The sequence below is a fragment of the Ischnura elegans genome, chromosome 12, assembly GCF_921293095.1.
Source record: "Ischnura elegans chromosome 12, ioIscEleg1.1, whole genome shotgun sequence".
NCBI lineage: Eukaryota > Metazoa > Arthropoda > Insecta > Odonata > Coenagrionidae > Ischnura > Ischnura elegans.
Genome location: NC_060257.1, coordinates 42737798 through 42758551, shown reverse-complemented (window position 1 = coordinate 42758551; position 20754 = coordinate 42737798). Strand labels below are relative to the sequence as shown.

The 20754-nt window shown below is 35.5% G+C and overlaps 1 protein-coding gene across 2 annotated transcripts in view; it reads left to right on the top strand.

Moving 5' to 3' along the window:
* Positions 1 to 20754, top strand: part of LOC124169046 (protein obstructor-E) — a 37967-nt gene that overhangs the window by 4382 nt on the left and 12831 nt on the right. For both annotated transcript variants that reach the window (XM_046547515.1, XM_046547516.1), the window contains exon 2: positions 19844 to 20059. In XM_046547515.1, the coding sequence (XP_046403471.1) occupies positions 19844 to 20059 (216 nt within the window). The remainder of the gene's footprint in view (positions 1 to 19843; positions 20060 to 20754) is intronic.

The following is a 20754-nucleotide window of genomic DNA, read 5'->3' as shown; positions in this document are numbered from 1 at the left end:
TATTCATGATTCGTTCAAGAAAGCTTGCACAACTTAATCTTTATTTTCCTCCGCATCTACAACAAAAAATGCAAGGTTTTATCTGAATTTATCCGGATCTAGGGTGTCATAAAAATACTACCCTAGAAAATAATCAACCGTATTTGACGAAAAAATAAATGAAAGATGAACCGTAGGGATGATATGCAAGATAAAAGGGCGATGTGTTATATTAGCAAGATAAATAGGCGGTGTTTTTTAGGCATCTATTAGCACAAATTACTATTGATACTATTTGTGTTGGTAGCTGTTGTTGATAGCTGTAATAACTCGTATCTGGAAGTTTATGTGGTGTGATAAATAATAGTACATGATATCCAAACTGTCGGGGAATTTTTTCCACATAAAACATCATTTAACACCGTATGAAGCTATGAAAAACTGAAACCATTGGTATCTATTTCTAACTTGCTATGATTTCTTAAGTAGGGGTGAATTGCAATACATTGCCCACGGGGTTGCAGAGCGAAAGTATCCGCCGTATGTCAACATTCAAGAAGCCAACGAAGTTACAGAAACTATTGGAAAACTCCGCCAGAGGGTTTATCGGTTGGAAGCTGCTGCCACATGAACTGAAGTTATGCGCGGTGACGAAGCGAACCTAGAGTTATAACTCTCACTTTTCAATTCGATTTTCAAAACGTGTCTATTTAAAATACGAGGGCGAAGAAATGTGTTCGCGGAAGTGCTTTAAAATTTCATGTGCTGCTGAAAATAGAAGCACTCTGAATTTCAAGTGTTTAGAATAGTGGGAGACGTTTACTTCCGCAATGGCAAACGTATAAATATAACTTTTGATCGAATGAACTGGCATTCTTGGAGGAAAAATCAATAATGTTAATGATGCATATAAAGTGCTCTATATAAAGCCATACTCTAATTTCGCAAGGTTATCCCAAATGGTATCCATTCATTTTATGCTTGAAATAGTCTCATACAACTTGGTTTGTGAATTGTCAATTCAGTTGTTAATAATAATCATCTTATGTTCTGTAATAACAGAGGTCTCTTTTAGGCTTGATGAAGGATTACTCTTTTCCGTTCACGGGAATGATCGTATTGTTTAATAATAATTCACAATAAGCACCCTTCTTGGGATTGAACAGATATTAGACTGGGGTGAAAGGCCTAAAAAAGTCGAATAATTTATTTTATTTTCCTCTCAAGTTAATTTATGACGAGAAAATTACGGTTTGAAAAATGCGTTGTATCCTGATACAATCTTAAAATATCTTAATATCAATTTAATAATACAATCTTAATATCAATTTATAAACAAACTACTCAATTGAAATAAGAATGGCTGCAACTAATGAGCATCATTTATGACTGATTTAACGGTTTCATTTTGCAAACTTTCGCTTAACTTATTCAATTAATAGTTCAAAAAGGTGGCATATCAGGACATAAATAACCTATTCATTGTGTTACTAGTGTTAACTTAGTTGAAATTATAAGAATATTTGTAATGATTTAGTGCTATCTTTAGACATAGAAACATGTAAATATCTATCAACAAAAATTGCACTCCGTCGCAAAAGATTGATCATTCTTTCTTCTTTTGCGGCACGACGTCTTTAGAGTATAAATTTCACAGCAAAAATTGAATTGATCAATAATTGAATAGTTTTAAATGTATACACCAAAGCTGTCCACGAAATTTAACGATACTTATTCAAAACAAAGATAACGTGCGACAATATTTCACTACGCGGAACGCTTGGTTATGTATGACTTGCAAAAAAAGGAATCAAATATGATTATTGTATCCACCAATCGAGCCTGGCCAATTATGAAAATTTGCAGGCGGACATTGGAAAGCATTCTTAAGCTGAATAAATAGAAAGAGCGTGGCGATGTGAAACAATGGTCGCTTATCCTTGAGTGATTCTTGGAACTCAATATTTCCTGAAGAGGAAGGTCATCTCATGTGACAGAGACTTTGATTAACCTTTTAGAATGCTCCAGATCGAGTAAGATATCATGCAGATTCTTCATGAGTTAGTTTACTGTTCCGTTTTGTGGATGAAGCATCTGATGATGGCTCCGCTAGTACGTAGAAACGCGTTGTGTGGTGAATATATTTTGTGAAAATTGTCAGCAATGCTTTTATTCCCTCTGAGACTTATTTATAGCTTATTCAAAAAAGTGCACGCAAATCCGAGAAATTGCTTGCTGTATGGACACTTTCATTGGTATCATATATTTTACTTCATGTTTATATCACTTTACCAATAGAATCATACAACATCTGATTATTTTTAACCTTTTTTGTTTTCAATTTCAATGACTTAGACGTATTCATCTGATTAAAAAAATCAATTTCTTAAATTAATTATTTTGTTAAATGTATGTATCAGTTCTCGGTCTTTTTAATGAAAGATAACTCGCTTAAAACTTTTGTTATAAGAATAAAAAATAGTTTTGAAGTCCTAGAAAGTTTTTAAGTACATAGATTTTGCCCTATTTTAAATTATCTGGTGTCTCCAATTCGAAAATTTTATCTAAAATTTTTCTTTGATGCAATTGTATTTTATTAGAAAATAAGAGATGCGGAATACGGTGGATTATATTTGATTCGAAAATATGAAGATGACAGCAAAAGTTTTGAGCAAATAATCTCTTAACCAATATAAGAAATATACTTCAATCCAATATTTTAAGTCTAATACGATGATTACAGCTGTACCACTTAAAATAATAAATATCGTCATTTTGGGTATTTATGTTTCATATGTCAAGTTGAAGGGTAAGTATCCAGGAAAGAAAGCATTTATAAACAACCTACTCAATTGAAATATGAATGACTACAACTAAAGAGCTTCATTTATGACTGATTTTACGGTATAATTTTGCAAACTTTCGCTTTAAAATACTAAGAAGAAATTTTCTACTAGACTCATTTCTTGTGACCATATTAATTAAAGCGTTTTGTATCAAAAAGTAACTTGAACCCTAACTGCTATTTGGTAATATTCCCGAGTTCAGATAAAATTATAATATCATATCAAAAGAGCGTGGGTAAATTTTATTTTGAAGTATTTGATTACTATAAGCATCGTTCGTAGCTGTAATAAGGGAAAACCATATTGTTTACACCCCATTAAAATTGATAAAGAATTGAGGAACTTCAGGAAAACGTTAACCAAAGTGTGGTATGATGATCCGTTACTATTTCAGAATTTTTTCTATTAAACTCCTCCCTTTGAGAGAAGAGTTGGTTTACGAGCTGACGAGTTGGTTCAGCTGATGCCTCAAGTGGGAACTTGGGAAAACACTCCTTATATGGTCCTTAATTTCACTGTCATTCAAGGCTATCTGAAAAAATAACGCAAAAAAGACGTCAGTGGAAAATGATTTTACGTCAGGGACACCATTTCTTTGAGAGAAAGTTGCAATCGAACATCATTGGAGAAAAGTGATCGGAGTTGAACCTAAAGTACATATTCTCAATACTTTACCAAATCTATTTGTTCATTTTTTCCCAAAATTTCAACACTATTCGGCAATCAAGGTTAATGAAAAAAATTCAAAGTCAATTTGAACTGAATTATAAAAATGTATATTGGGAAAAAATCGTAATAAAAAGATAAATAATAGGTGCAGGCAATATTTTAAATTTGGAGATAAATAAAAATTTAGTTATTAATGACCACTGAAATTAATTTGGGCAATATCGCAATATTAGCGGTCAGTGGGGTAGCCAGGAATTTCGTTGGGAGGGGGGGGGGGGGCAGGGGGCGTTCAAAACTTGTTAGAGAAATGCTTAACTTTCTCATAATTATAGTTTATAGCGAGGGAAATCCAATTAATTTCACAATATAATGCAGCAAATTAACCTGGATTAACATTTTGGTAGCATTTACGTTGACGGTGTTCTCGTATGGCTGGTTAAAAATTATTTAAGATTCAATTGTTTTGTTCTTGAAAATGATCAATTATTTTCTATAGATAGGAATTGGAATGGTGGCATACATTTGAGGAGCAAATAGAACTTTGTTTTGCATAATAATCATTAATTTAGTACAGGTTATTTCAGGGTTATCAGTCATCTATATGTAGTACAGCTAGTTGTCTTTTCACATGCTTAGAAATATATTTATTCCGAATACCTTCACTTCCATTATTCAATCAAAAACTTATGGATTTGTCACCATGTAAGGATTTACATTATATTAAAATGATAAACCATACGAATAATTTTGAAATCATATATAATTAGTAAAGAAATCAATTAACTATATACAACATGAAAATTTGAAATGATGGAATACATTGTAAGCAAAAAAATACCCTCAGCAAAAATAAGAGGTTAGCTTCAATGACATATTTCAAGTATTTCAGAGATAAAAATATTTTCTGAGGCATGATAAATATCGTGATTAGAGCTATAGCAATTAAAATGATAAATACTTTAATTACGGTATTTATGATTCATATGTCACGGTAATGGAGATGTACTCAGGAAAATAACCATTTTTTTAGCCACTCAGGAAAATAGCCACCCTCCCCAATGGAAATATGTATAGAAATAACTATAATTATTCATTAATGGCGTGTTTTTCAGTTTTATATTGAAAGAAATTGGCTTTAAAAATACTAAATAGAAATTTTCTTTATTAAAAAATAAAATAGTGCCTTAACTGGTTTCTGGTAATATTCCAGAGTTCAGATAAACGTAAAATATCAAATCAAAAGAGGATGACTAAATCGTTTTGTAAAGATAAATTATTCGTAAACTAATCGTATTTCAAGTAATATCTTAGCAGCGTCATTCATACTTTTTATGAAGGAAAATTATTTTATATAGAGTAATGACACAAGCAGCTGTACTCATTTTCTATTCTGTAGTTTTATTTTTAATACTTTGGCTTTAAAATATTATGTAGACATATTCTACTGCCCCAACCAAGAAGCATGTGCCGCCGATATATTTAAAGATTTCAGAGATAAATATACTAGCTGCAGTATAAAAATAATATCGCATTTACACGAGTACCACTTATTAAGTACTATGTAGTAAATATCCTCATTTTGGGTATTTCTCGATCGCGGTAGGAATTTAGAATGGGATGAAGTGACGAAGGTTTTGCCAGGTGAAATTCACGAGCGGAGAAACGACACTTCAGAAAGATCTCTGCCAGCCATTTCAAACGGGGAATATTTTTTTTTGGGCTCTGGATGCGACTTTCACAGTAGAGTTCAACTCATGAAAAAACTTGGCGACAAAAGCATCGAGGTCGATGTGCTGATTTAAGAGAAAACATCACCGTCTTTCAACCACTCGTGAGGCATTCGTTCCATAAAACTTGAAATAGGTGGTTGTTAAATAATTGCTCGGTGACATATGATAATTTTCAAATGTTTGCTGTAAAATATGGTTTTGATATACGTATTCCTGTTGCAGATATTCAATATTTTGCTGAATCAAGAAATACTGAAGGTGAAAACGTTTTAAGTATTGAGTTAGTTAAGTTTCTTGAGATTCGTATTCTTATACCAAGGTATTTTAATTCCAGTAAAAAAATTTGATCATGAATCATGTAAACCAGCTATTTCTAAGAAAGTTGCTGTTCATGTTTTTCAAAAATGCCTGCGAAGATTTGGAAAAAAATATATGTGTTGAATGAGCAAGAGAATGATTCCTGAACAAAATTTTGGATGTTTATGAGGTGATTCAAGTGATCATAATTTAAAAATACTGGTCTTTAAATACAAGGCATGCATATAACCAGAGTATTTTTCAGTGGAGAAGTAATGAATTTTTCTTATGTTTTATGCTATATTGGAATTGGCTGTTTCGTTTGGTCGATAGAGCTCTTCAAACTCTAGTGTCTTACCTTTTATTTAATGGTATCTTAAAAAGATTTTGAATTGTACCTTAGATTTAATGTCGAAACTCGTTGGCTTAAACAAATATTGTACGGAAAATAACCAAGTCGTTAGCATCATCTAGAAATGTTCAGTTCAGAGACTAGATTTTTTAAAATTTACCTACTACTCAAATTAAAAAAAATCTTAGTATTTTCCCAGAGTTTGAAAGTTGTGAACTGGACTAATAATACAAATTTTGTCATAGAAATATGATGTCCTCGGAGATCAACTATATAATTTAGATCGCGTTGGGAGACGGTAGAAAAAATTTATATCCTTACAATTTAGTTACTATAACGCCTTAAATATGGTCATATTGACGCCGAAGACCATTGCATTTTATACCTGATACCTTATTTTCTATCCTATAGAAAAGGTATTGGAAAGCTGCTATTCTTTTGCTTCGTTATTCTGTTATACTTTTGAGGACTTTTTAACACATGAATAATTGATTTAGTACAGTTTATGTTAGCGTTATCAGTCGTCATTGGGTGGTAGAGTTAGACATCTTTGCACATGCTACGAAATATATTTATTCCGAATACCTTCCTTTCATCATTCAGTTAATAAATTATGGAAAAATTCACGATATAAGGAGTTCTACATTTCTCACCTAGCAATTCAGATGTGATAATATATAAAAAGAAACTCCACCCTTCAAAAAGATACTCTGTTCCTATGAGATTAAGGGTCGGTTTTAAAATGTCTAGTTTACATTAACCGTAAGATAATATAGCCTTCCAATTTTCCAGGCGGCGACTATAAGTACTGGTTAGTATCTTAATAAGATCAGACTTCAAGCTAAACAGAACTTTAAGCTACCGCCACGTAAAGTGAAAGGCTGTGTCCTCCCATGGTTAGCGCCAACCAGACATTACTAAACCAGCACTTACTGTGTCATTCTCTAGGGTATATAAGTAATTCTATAGTATCTAGTTTTTGGGAGACGTTGTCCATTGAAACGAGTTCTCCAGTATGCGAGTTCATTAATAACTTTTCAAAAACTTACAAGTCGTAGGCATGTAAATGACACTACGATTCTATAAAAAGTAAGAGCTGAAACCGGCTGAGTAGTAAAGGTAATTATTAATCGTTAACTCATTTATGAACATGACGATATTCCACAAAGATTAGCCAGCGACGATTGAATCATTCTGCGAGTCTGTAAAAAAGTAAGACACAAGAGTTTGAGGAGCTCTAGCTTCTAAACAAAGCAACCGATTCCAGTACAGTAAAAACATAAGAGAGATCGTTTATTTCCACGTTGGATTGTACACTTTAGAACAGGATTTTTCTTAGTATGTATTGTGATTGTACTCTATTAATTTAAATAGAAAACAATATGCTCAAGGTAATCAGAACTTTCAACCACTGCCAAGTATAGTGGAAGGCTGTGTAATCTTAAGGTAAGCGCTAACCAGAAATTATAAAACCGGCCCTCAACATTAATAAGACATAATTTGGAACGAGTTTCATATTCCTCCCGCACCTCTACGTTCGTGCAATTAAATACAAATTAAGACTGTCGGGAGAGTCTGAAAGATTGACCCCCCAAGGGCTCAAAAAGCCAACACTTTCGAACGCACACAAATTCACCATTTCTCTCCCATGAGGAGAAAATGAAAGACCCGAGTCTCCGCCCAGACGAAAGGGAAAAGAGAAATATCTCATCTCTGGTTTTGGGAAAGGAGACTTGTGACGAGCAGAGAAAGGAAAAAGCGTCCATCTTTCCTTCCACTTTTACCGTGACGAGACTTCCCCCGCTTCGAGCCTCTCATTTGAATGAACACTTGGACCGAGAATCTAGTCGAGATGATCGTTTTGAAAGGGAATCTGATAGTTTTTTATATTTATTTACACCCCTAAGCTTTGGGTTTCTCCTGAAAAAAAGACCTTAATCCGTCTACTGCGTCTTCACCAGCCAAACTGGGTGGAAGTGGAGAGAACCAGACAGACGGATACGCTTATGACTAACGACAGGATGTTTCGGAGTGAAAGTGATGGATTTTTCTTTGAGGAACGTTTTTTTAACATTTCTCTTAACCCAGGGGAGGGCGCCCGGCGAAATGTAATATTAGGAGGCGCGTGGGGTGTCATCAACACCCAAAAGAAAATAATTTTTTTCTAAACGATTTTAATTTCTCCTGGTGAATACTTTTGATGAATTCTTCTCGGGTTCTCAGCCAGGTTGAATCTTTCGTATAAGCCGACGTTACGAGAGAAGACTTGCCTCCCATCTTCAAGGCTGTGTTGCTCTTTTAAAGTCCAATTTCACTTTCAACTGAAAACCTGGGTTGGAACAATAAAAGTTTTTGTGTAACATTACAAAGTGATTTATTTAGGACATTATTTTATGTTAGAATCTATCATTTAATGAATCACGTAGTAGGGAAGGAGTTCATTTATATTTAAAACATCAAAAATTCTGAATCAAAATGTTGAGAATGACGTTCGCGGAAAACCCTTTCCTCCACGTACAAAATTAAGTAAAATTTACACCGGAATCACAAGATCATTTTTTCCATCCCTCAGAATGATAGCTCAAGCGATATGTTTTCAGGAACCAAAAGACTGATCGCTCGATCCATTAATTTATTTTATATTAGACCCTATTGTTTTATGAATGGCACAGATTATAAGGAACGAATAGATATTATACAAAAAATAAAATTCTGTGTCGAAATTAAGAGAATGATGCTGACTACACCTCTTTCCTGAGCGTGCAAAACGAAATAAATTAAAGTCTGAATCACACGATCATTTTTTTTCCGTCCCTCAGAATGATAGCTCAAGCGATCGTTTTTCAGGGACCAAAAGAGTGATCACTAGATCCACCATTTTCTGCTTCACACGGTCATTTCCACCGTCCCTTTTTCCATCCCTTATACCGTCCCTTTCCGTATTTCCAACAGTAATTCAATCTGGACGTGGCATTACAATTGCTGTTGGCGGCCGTTATTTCTGATTGACTGAAGGACGGTTCTGTCGATTGTTTCAACAATGGAAAAAGGGACGTGCCGTGTGATGGAAAAAAGGGATGGGATTACCATCCCTGGAGCCATCGCGGAAAATGATGGTGTGAACAGGTCATTTCTCCGTTATCATTGGAGATATCGCTCGAAAGGGACGGAAAAAATGAGTTCATGATTGTGCTCATTAATCACTTCGGTTTTTAGACAGGAACTATTTTTTTAGACCACTGAGATGCCCAACGGATCAGGATTTAAATTTTTCGAAGTTACTTTTCACGAAACGTGAGCAGTAGGAAAACCTATCAGTATGAACTTTCTATTCGCCGAGCAAAAGAAGTAGACGGCTGATTATTTTGTGCATTTTATGCTTTTTTATCCAGTCTATAAAAATACGATAATGGCTCTTTAAGTTAAAGGTTTTTGATTTTCTTCTCGATCAAAATGAAATTTTCTCCTGGTGCTTTACATGAGCGTCACTAAAAAATTTTGCATGGTTCTCTAATATTCACAGTCACTCTCTCAGTAATTCAAATCCAAGGTTTGTTTGGAAGGGTAAGGATAGAGCTCGACCCGAACTAAGCCAAAGGTTCCTTTCGATGGGCTCTGAGGATTTTTTTTCGGCGGTGTCCGATGACTTTAACTTCGATTTGAGCCCGGGACCCCTCAGTCAACAGGATAGTACTCAAAGATAAGCGGTACCAAAGCTAGAGTAACCGTGAAAAATTGTCGCTCTGATAAAATTGATTCCACCCTTACTTAAAAAATGATAATGTCGTTGTTCTTTGTTATGGATAGCCAACAAAAAATTATGTCATAAAATTTGTCAACCACACTCATTATGAACGTATTTTCAAAGTGTTATAAATGTTATTTTTGCTCCTAATTATAATTAATGAAAGTGATGACCCATCGTACCCAACGATTGGGTACGATGAAGTATCGTACCCAATAGGGCACCAAAACCCTTCCCTCCGATATAAAGAACGAATTAATTCGAAGACCTAACTTGTTTTTCGAGTGATTCAAATTTTTACGGCACTGTCAAAAACCCGTTTCTGTTTGTCGCGACGATTTTCTCGTCCCCAATGTCATCGCCAGTGCGAATTCTTGACATTTATGAGTATCGAAGGCCGTGGGGTGGTATGTCCCCTTACGTACGAGACCAATGAACGATAGAGTTGTCCACTATAAATGGAGCAAAAGGAGTGGTTTGGAAATCCACTGCAGAGCACGAGTTCTCCATTTTGGGTAAGATGAGGGAACGGGGCTGGGTGATGGCCAAGGGACAGGGCAAGCGGCGGACACTCCCGTAAGGTCACGCGCTGCTTAAGGACAGTCGAAGAGAAATGCCACAGTCCAGCTCCTTAACTATTCAATATCATTCTCTTTTTCCTCTCATATTGGCCTCATTTAATTAATGATTTAATAATTCTTGGAGTACAGGTCGTATATAATGCAAAAAAAGTTGTTAGCCAACGTTTCAGTTTCTTAAAAAAACCTTCATCAGGGCTTAGTTTTACACATATTCATAAAAAAATAATTTTTTTAAATATGTGGAAAAGTAAGCCCCGATAAAGGTTTTAAGTGAACTGAAACTTTAGCTGACAACTTCTTTGTATTATATACGAATTAAACTCCAAGAATTATTTGATCATGTATTCAGTATCTCGGGATGACGCACATAGCGAAGAATTTCCATAAATAAACCTATAAACTGCTATATCAAAGACACACTGTAGCCGGCCTCGGTGACGGAGGGGTAAAGTCCTCGACTGCCAAACAAGAGGTCGCAGGTTCGAGTCCCGTCTGTGTAGGTTGCCCCTGTCCAGGGCATGGTTGTTTGTGCATGTATAATTGTTCAATTCAGTGGCGCAGCGAGGGGGGGACTTAGGGGATAAAACCCAACCCAGAGCTCAGAGAAATTTTTAACTTGAATCCACTTTGCTTAAATGGATTGATATTACTAAAAAAAATAGAGTAAGGGTTAATGAAATATCCATCAGAAAGCCTTAAAGCTCACTATATTGAACCATTTATCTTAAAATTCATTATTCAGAAATTTATTGATCTCGCAACTACCACTTATCCTGGTGGGTACTCCATACCCCCACAAACCCCGGTATTAGTTGCACATAAACTCCTCCAGCCTTAATTCCTAGCTACGCCCCTGGTTCAATTTGTTGAATAATATCGGCGAAAAGTAAATCCATCCCACACTTGCTTGGAAAAATAATGGTGCCGTAGTTCTTTGTTATAAATAATTTAATAAATTATAATATCATTACATCTGTGGACTATCATAAAAATTAACGGATTTGCACAATGCATTAATAATAATTAATGCTAATATTTCTCACTATAATCGTAAATGGTAATTAAAATTATAAATTGAAAGTATCTTACCTCATACCCTTAAAATAAAAATCAAATTAATATGTCCTAATAAGATATAGCATATCATTTATACGCGGAAAATTTTCATTGAAGATTACTAACAGTAGTATATATGATTTCCCTTTTAGAAATATTGCTGAAATGTGAATTATCGATTAGTAAACGCTAATGTTGAAAAAGGAATACAGTCTCTTTACATGAAAATACTATATTTTTAGTAGAAAAAGCATTTCCTTTGACTATGAATATTTAATAGACTTCCTATTCGTGAAGGCCTGAAATACAAATTCTGACTTAAAGTACCAAATCTGCATGTAAAAATAGCGTAAATATAAATTTTTCATGAAAGCTCTATACGATTTTTCATCTTACCGCAAACTCTAATTTCATTGTCCTTCAATCCTGTGCACTCATTGAAAGGAGTTAAAAATCATATAGCAATATTAACGATTAATATTCATCTGTTATTTGCAAAAATAACAAGGCCAAGAACAACCAATACCAAAGTTAACGTTTTGTGACCATAAAATAAAACCACCACTGAATAGCAATGAAGAATAGTTAAAATAATTTGTAAGAATAGATATAGAAACTGAAAATCAAGACGAATGTTTCATCAGTGGTCAACCTAATTTGTCGTTTGAATGTTTCTTTCTTCAAGGCCGGTGCGTCTACGATTGAATTTTTCGTTGAAGATAAAACTATATAAAAAACATTTGCGAAAGGGTAAAAATTTTCCCATTTCTCAGTTTGGACGCGAATGGAATTTGACTGGGTGGGCCCAAGGACATCTGGAAAGAGGTACGGGCTATGGAAAAGCAGAAAGGGGAGTTGGAAAATGTGGAAGAGAGAAGGTATTCTCAGAAAGACATGAACGAGGAAAACCACGTGAATTGATCTCCACCTGCGGTCAATGAAGGTGAAACTGAGGACTGGAATACATTTCTTGGAAGGGTGACTCTAGTAATCAGATACTTATATAAATACGAAAATGCCCCCAAACTTAAAATCATCTCAAAAATTGGATGTTTATTTCCCTACCATTTCTCCTCCTCAGTGAACTTCAATTTCGGTCTAAATTTTCTTTTAAAAGTTTTCCTTAACTTATTCTTTCGTTTGTATGATGAAGAGAGCTCTATTCATGGAAGAAAGACTACACCGCGATAGTGACGGAAGTGAATTGGAATGTGGTTGAAGGAAGCAAACAAAAGGAACATTGTGAGAGGGCAGAGCAACGATAAACCTGGGAACCTGTATTTAATTTCTGCTGGTGAATAAGATGCAATACTACGTAAAAGAAATGCTACGCCCTGTGCAATACTACGTGAAATAAATACTAATACTACGTCCTTAGTAAAGCGTAGTGTTCCAATGGGTAGAATTAGGGTGGGTAGGCTTCTGGTTGAAGGGTCCAAGGATCAACTGTCGAAGTCAAAATTACAACATTGAAAAATATTAATATTTTTATAGATTATGGATCATAGAAAAAAAAATAACAAGTGTTTTTATTAATTTGTTTTTTTCTTTCGAGGTAAACTGTAGGACTAGATAATGTTTAAAAAGCTTCGTTATTTTACAACAAAAAATGCGTTCTAAAAATACGCAAAAGCCATATTATTAATCTAAATTAATTTTTGCAACTTATTGTGGAAGATGAATGTTGTAGACGTAGTAGTTTTCCCTTGGTTGAATTACAAAGTTCATGAAGTTGATAAAACGGCTAATTTTACGGTGCGCGGAGTCATATATTGCACTGGCATGTCTACATTTTTTAAACCTTCATAAAACAAAAAATAAATCGCAACTAAAAATAAAATTTTCTTTAGAATAACGCATTATTTATTATTATGGCATGCACTTGAGTCCAGATAAAAATTTGCAATGTACAGCGACACATCATTTTGACGCCGACAGAAATCACAAAATTTCGGAATTATCAAAACAAAACTGCTTATATTAAATCATGTTCAACACCGCACCGTTTTCAGGATAGCTCTGTAGTGTACTCATTATTACATGTCATTACATCAAGCAGAATGCATTGAGGTTTGTCTAGAATTTATTTATGACTTAGGGTTCATAAATCGCCGGAGAGGAGTGAAAGGCATAAAAGTGAAAGGCTTATGTTGGAGTCAAGCGTACTCTTCGTTAGAAGTAGACAATACGTTCGATTTACGCTTTCACCGGTGTCTCGCGATGAATGAAAGTAGTTAATCACCACTGCATCGGTATCGTCTCCTCAGCGCCAGTAGCTAAGTGAAATATGATTCTCGCTAAACGAATACAATTAAATATGTTAGAGATAGAAATCAAATATAATTATCAGATGATGCACTGACAATTTTTCTAATTACGTAAGTCTTTTCAACGTAAATAGATCGAGTTAGAGTGAAAATTTACCAAAATAGGATCGCTAGAAAATGGAATGCGCTACAATGGAGAGTAATCAAATTTGGCCACCAGAAACTTTCTAGGTACAACGAATAATCGAAAGTTCGAATGGAGTTAAAAGTAAGTTAGTTTAAAGACAAAAGCTGGTCATTAAGGGGAATAAATCATTAATATAAAATATTAAAAGAAGTAAATAGTATTTCTTACTTCCATGCAACGTTCTATGTCACTAATTTTTTAAATTCTAGTCCAGTCCATTAATTATATTAATGTCTCTATTTAAAATATGGGACTTTGCCTCGTCTGAATGGATTTAGCCGCGCCGTAATATTGTGGAACATAATAATTAACAGAAAGAAAAGCTTTTAAAAATAGGGGCGTAGTAAAAAGGATTTGAAGGCAGAGAGAGAGAATCCAATCATAATTTACAAAAAATTTCGAGATACAGCGAAAAACTGTAGAATCAGCTAAGTTGGTTTGATAGGAAGAGAGTGAAAATGAAAATATATCCAATAAAGATAAGTTACAATACCTTCATACGTATCTTTCCAGTAATTTATCTATTCAAAATGTGGGATTTCAGTAAATTTTGATTGATTTAGCTGCGCTAAAATACAATTCAATATTACTCTCGAGTTAGAAGGAGAAATTTATTAGTTCTTAAAAGGGAGTTCGCCGTTTCACACACAGATCGAAATGAAATAATTATCACCAGAAACCTTCAAGTTAGACCGAAAACTTGTTGAATTAGTTAAGTCAGTTTGAAAGCAAAAGCGATCCCATAGGTTGAATAAATAGTGTCTCCATCACCCTAATAAGTCTTACCTATGTGTATCTCTTGATGAAATCTTCTCGGGAAATCAGCCGGGTGATGATGGCCATTGCTGCCAACGTTTCGATGGCCTTCTCTGCCATCGTCTTCAGGGCGAAAGGCAGAGATGGCAGAGAAGGCCATCGAAACGTTGGCAGCAATGGCCATCATCACCCGGCTGATTTCCCGAGAAGATTTCATCAACAGCATTCGCCGGGAAAGAACCAAATCCTTCTTATGTGTATCTCTTTAAAACTCATCAATTTAAAATGAGGCTATTAGTATTTGAAGTGAGTCAGCTACGCTGATCATAACGATAGAGTTAAAACCAAAGGTTGCCCAACTAGGATCGTTATAAAAAGGAATGTGTCGTTATGGAGAGAAATCAAACGTAATTACAGAGACTTTTGAGAGCGGTGGCATGGGTGGAAGCAAGTTTTCGACCGGCTTTGACGAGCGCAGTCGCGGAGGGTGGGCGTAGAATGTTATGCCACGGCTTTCTCATTGAGAGGGAGAAATGCCTCGAGTCGAGTAATGCCTGTTTCACAACGTTTCGGATCTGACCCAATGGGAAAGGGATTCTGTGGCACCCCACCTCCCTCGTCCCCACCCCGCCGGGTGTAATGCGGGCAACTTGATCTCCGTCGCCTCGTATCTGTACAGTCCACAGCGGCTGGGAGGCTGGAAAACTCGCTCCCTTCGAGGCAACGAACTCATTCGGCTTGCTGCGGCGGTCTTTCGACTCTTGTAACAAGAGAAGGGGACGATGCGAATTTTTAGATTGGGAAGGAAACAAAAAATTGAATTTAAATAATGTGTTCTGACGAATATTTCTCGGGTCGAAAAGACGAAAAGTTCGTGAAGCTCTCTTTGCTCTGTTTTTTTTTCATGGATTTGTCCTAGGAAGGAAGAATATATTATTACAGTATTCTACCGATTAAGGCAGGTTTCCATGGAGTACTAAAGAAGTGATCTGGGAGCCTCCCTTTCCTTCCAGCGCTACCTTCTTCAATTCACTGTAAGGCCTACTCCCTTTCAATCCATCTAAAAATCCTATTATTTTCCTTCCCCTCCCTCGTTTCCCTTACATTCTACCCTCTAACACCATTTTCAACATCCCCTCCCCGCTAAGTATTCGCTCCATCCATACATTCTGTCTCCTCCGTACCTCATCTAAAAGCTGCCTCTCCTCGCCAACCATATCCAGCACTTCGTCGTTCCTTTTCCTCTCCGTCGATTTCACCTTCTCCATACCCACATCTCGAATGCCTCCAATCTTCTCTCGTCTTCTTTCCTCAATGTCCACGTTTCCGCACCGTAGAGCGCCCCACTCCAGATCAAAATCTTCACTAGCCTTTCTTTAAACTAGAGACTTTCCTTTAAGGAAGAATATGGGTGGAAGAAAAATTATTCGGTAAATACACGTTGAACACAGTAATATCTTGGCCCTGCACACTTCAACAGCTTTGCTAACCGTCAATTTTAGATGTCAGCACTGGAGAGCAGCACAGGTTTCAACTATCGTCGTGTGAATGCACGATAGTTCCAACGATTGCTGTAACAATCGTAATCTAAACGAGGCAAAAGGAAGAGGATTGTGTCTTGCAGTTAACATGAAAATTTCCATGCTTCAGATTTCACACCGTCATCCTTTACGGTCTCATCTTCAATGCGTATTACTTAATAAACGATTTTAATTTTCCCTAGTGAATACTTCTAATGAATATTTCTCGGGTTCTCAGCCAGGTAAATGCTTTTATATAAGCCGACGTTTCGGGAGACTACTTATCTCCCATCTTCAAGGCTGTGTTACTTTATGGTAGTCCAATTTCACACGTTAATTTAACGCCGGCTTATGTAAAAGCATTAACCTGGCTGTAAACCCGAGAAATATTCGTTAGAAGTATTAACCAGGAGAAATTAAAATTGTTTATTAAGTAATAAGCATTGAAGATGAAACAGTGAAGGATGACGGTGTGAAATTTGAAATATTGCAATTTTCATGTTAACTGCCAGACACAATCCCCTTCATTTTGCCTCGTCCAGATTATGATTGTTCCAGTAATCGTTGTAACTATCCAGCTATCCAGCATTCACACAACGATAGTTAAAACCAGTGCTGCTCTCCAGTGCTGACATCTAAAATTGACGGTTAGCAAAGCTGATGAAGTATGCAGGGCCAAGATATTACTGTGTTCAGCGTGTATTTACCGAATAATTTTTCTTCCGACCATATTCTTCCTTCCTAGGACAAATCCATGAAAAAAACAGAGCGAAGAGAGCTTCACGAACTTTTCGTCTTTCTTTTGTCGCTTCCTTTTCCTGTCTCCCAGCGCCTAACCATCGTAAAGTGGCAACGTTCGGAACTACGTGAACTATTGTCATGACTTGCATTCACACGGCTAGTTCGGATAAAAACACTATTATTTCCCTTTATACAAGAAAACAAAATATTGAAAAATCATGAATTTACATTATATTTCTTTAACAAATGAAGTTTTTTCGATATGAAAAGTGTTAAAATTAGTTTTTAAAAACATTAATTACTACACCGTTTTTCATAAATTTCCCCCCTGGTTTTGAACCCCCCCGAACGAAGTTCCTGGCTACGCCACCGATGACTGCAGTCGAAAACTTGCATTCAATACTGGATATTATAGCTTTAATGGTTTAAACTAAATAAAAAGGTCAATTTTACTTGGAATACATTTATAATTTTGACAAAAAGCTGGAAATATGTTGGTGTAACCACATGAATCTTTATGGCAATCAAACTAGGGCTCGTTTGAAGACCAATGTTACATTCATTATCGAGTGAATGTTGAAAGATAGAAAGTCTTATTATATTATTTACATGAAAATGGCCCAATGATTGGCTGAAATTGCTGGAAAAGTTTTACAAACAATTAAAACCTAATGCGCGAAAATTCGGTAATTGAACTTAATCCCGCACTCACGAGCTTAAATCCTTAACTCAAATATTAGGGTTGCAAAATTAATCGGCAGTTACCATAATATATTGCATATTTTTGCAATAAATCGATATCTAAGATTTGGCCTGTTGAGTAGTTTAGAATTTAGGCTATTTTATACGTAAATAAAATGATTTCACTCTTGTTTAAAAGCGGGAAAAATTATATCAGACAGATATATTATAATTAAAAATTATCATCATCAAGTAATAATCGCTGAAATTATCTTTTACGATTCAGTTTGAAAATAAAAAGACGGTTTTTTTTACATCGATCCATCGTCATCTCAAGCGCTATTTTTTACGAAAAATTGACGGCCTTAGCCCTTCAATATATTAGTTGATGACGTCACGGTTCGCCGATTCTCCGCCATTCTTCGACATGGTCATCGGCCGCAGGTGTTTAATTGTTACTTTGGCGTAGCCATGCTGAAAGCGATTCCTTCCCTCAATGCGTGGTTTTACCCAAAACAAGTTTAAAAAAAAAACAGTAACGGTAATGACGTCACCAACTTATGATCATTGAGCGTCTACTTTCTCGTTTTATAAGTATAATATAATAAGAAGTATTTTATCCTCATCACATATCTTTCCTTTCCCTCATCCGCGTTATCGCGTTATCATAAACTGATGCCGATGTTTTGAAAATAGTTTAAATGAAAACAGAATTACATAGTTTATTTTTTTATTTTTGTATGTCATTATTTTGGCTCATAGAACAATGCGCAAAAATGAATTCACGCGCCATATGGTACAACGATATGGACGGTCTCGTGAGCTGTTAATATGCGAGCAATGATGCCAAATGTTTTCCAGAGACCATGACTCAAATTTTATTCCCCTGAAGCCAATTTCATGGACTCCGCCCGCAAAAATTTTGAAATTTATTTGAAGAACATTCCCCAAAAAATATCCATCTCAACACTCGATAATGATAGTCGATTTAGGGATTTGGCTTATGATTTTTCTCTCAACGTTGACTGCATACAGGTCGATTGGTTGAGGGGTCGATTCCAATAAAGTATCCATAATTTTGTAATTAGGGTGGGTTTACTGGAGATTTCGGGGCACTTCCGGGGTGCATGGAAAACAACCCAGGGGTCCGGGGAAAATTTTGGGATTTTTTGATGCTGAAAACGTGATTTTTAGGACTCGCAAACATTAATTTTGTGCGAGTAATTATTATTGAGGCCATCTTGATCGTTTTTGGGGGCCTCTTTTAAAGGCTCAAGGGGTCGCAACCCAGAAAACCCTCCAAACTGTTCGATTCTCTAACTTTTTGTTATCTTGTCCCTCAAACATTAGTGTCACTGATTGTGAGTGACTGATCGGAATTGAGTTTTGTCTATATACGATACACGAAAGAAAGTCGAAAATCGTGTAATTTACACCATTTATAACTCGATAACGGCTGCACCGATTTTAATGAAAATTATTTTTTTGGATTCGTCTCTGCCCCGGATAACAGAATAAACGTTAAAGAATAGTAAAGGTTCAAGAAAAAAAACATGGCAGTCGTGGGACTGCCGTTTGAAGTGAAAACTTTTTATGTTTACAAATTTTGGACGTTGATTGACGAAGTTTTAAAAAAGATATATGGTTATCTTCATTATTTTAAAAGTAGTATTTTAAATTAAAATTATATTAGACTAATTAATTTTTTTAATTTAAAAATTGTAACAATTATTATTTTTACAGGTAATATACACAAACTAAAAATTTACAAGAAGCCTATGTTACTAAATAAACGTAATGTAGTTATGTATTATTGAGGCAATCTTGCTCGGTTTTTTGGGGCCTCAAGGGGTTATAACCCGGAAAACGCCCCGTGGCTACGAAACTGGTTGATTCTCTAACTTTTTGTCGTATCTCGTCCCCCAAACATTAGTGTGACTGAGTGACTGGTCGGAATTGGGTTTTGTCAATATGTATGAACGAACGTCGAAAATCGTGCTAGTTACACCATTTATAACTCGAGAACGGCTGCACCGATTTTAATGATATTTGTTTTTTGGATTCATCTCTGCCCCGTATAACAGAATAAACATTAAAATTAGTAAAAGTTAAAAAAAATTATCTTTATGTTAGGGTTATTTTTTTAGGAGTTGGTAACAATGTAAAAGCTATCAAAGTAGTAAAAACTAGAAGATTTGTTTAGTTTTTACAAATTTGTTGACTGAGATTCTTAACAACATTTAAAACATTTCAATAGTTAAAACAAATTAAAATATTAAAATTATTTAATAATCATTTAATTCAAGCAAAGCCCAGCTCGAATTGGGATGTCAACAAACACATCTCTACCATTTGTGTAAAGAAATCTCCAAATCATCAATTTATTCGTCAATCATGAATTCCTCATTTAATTCTTGTCGTTGTTCTTTTCAACAGCCGTGGCGGCGGTGACCCTAGCTGCCGAGTTCAGGTGTCCAGAGAAGTACGGATCATTCGCAGACCCGAAGCAGTGCGACAAATACTACGAGTGCGACGAAGGCGTGGCGAAGGAGAAGCTGTGCCCGGACGGTCTCGTGTTCGATCCCCAGATCCGCAAGATCAACAAGTGCGACCAGCCGTTCAACGTGGACTGCGGCGACAGGATCGAATTACGTGAGCATTGCTTCGAGGGGATCGATATCTCGTTGCGCAAAGAGTGCGTAACGGAATAGTTCGTGCAGAGGGCACGCTGAGAGGGATTAATGGGCAAGAAAGAGCCCTCAGTCGGTGTAACACGATACATTTGCATCACCTGCTCCCTCTACACCACAACAAATGGTATTTTCACACCAGGATATGAGGTCGAGTTCCCTTGTACAGGTAACATTGGACGATTACCGAGTTTAAGGTCGACATTAGCGCCGATGGAAAAAGCTCTAACTAATCCCCGTGAAATCTTGCGCATGCGTAGTAGAAGATTTTGGGATTGGAAGTTTTTTTTTAATCCATAGTTGTGTATTAACAATTTTTTACAATAGTTTATAGTACAATCAAAAAAAAATAAAATTGAGTCTTAAAAAACTTGAAATACAATATTATCAACGTTTAGTTTTATTCTTAAACCAATATCAGAGCATGGAATGATAATGAACATATAATTTTGATAAATAACAGCAATATATGGTTATAAAAATGGTTTTACAAAAATATAAACAGAAAAATTTAATTATAAATTAACTAAAAGGAAGATGGTATCTGAAATATGAATTGTGTTAGCTAAATTTCGATCAATCAACATTGCACATAGGTATGTAAAAATACTTGTCCCTTCTGTTTTGTTAATTTACTACAAAATTGTTTCTCTTTTA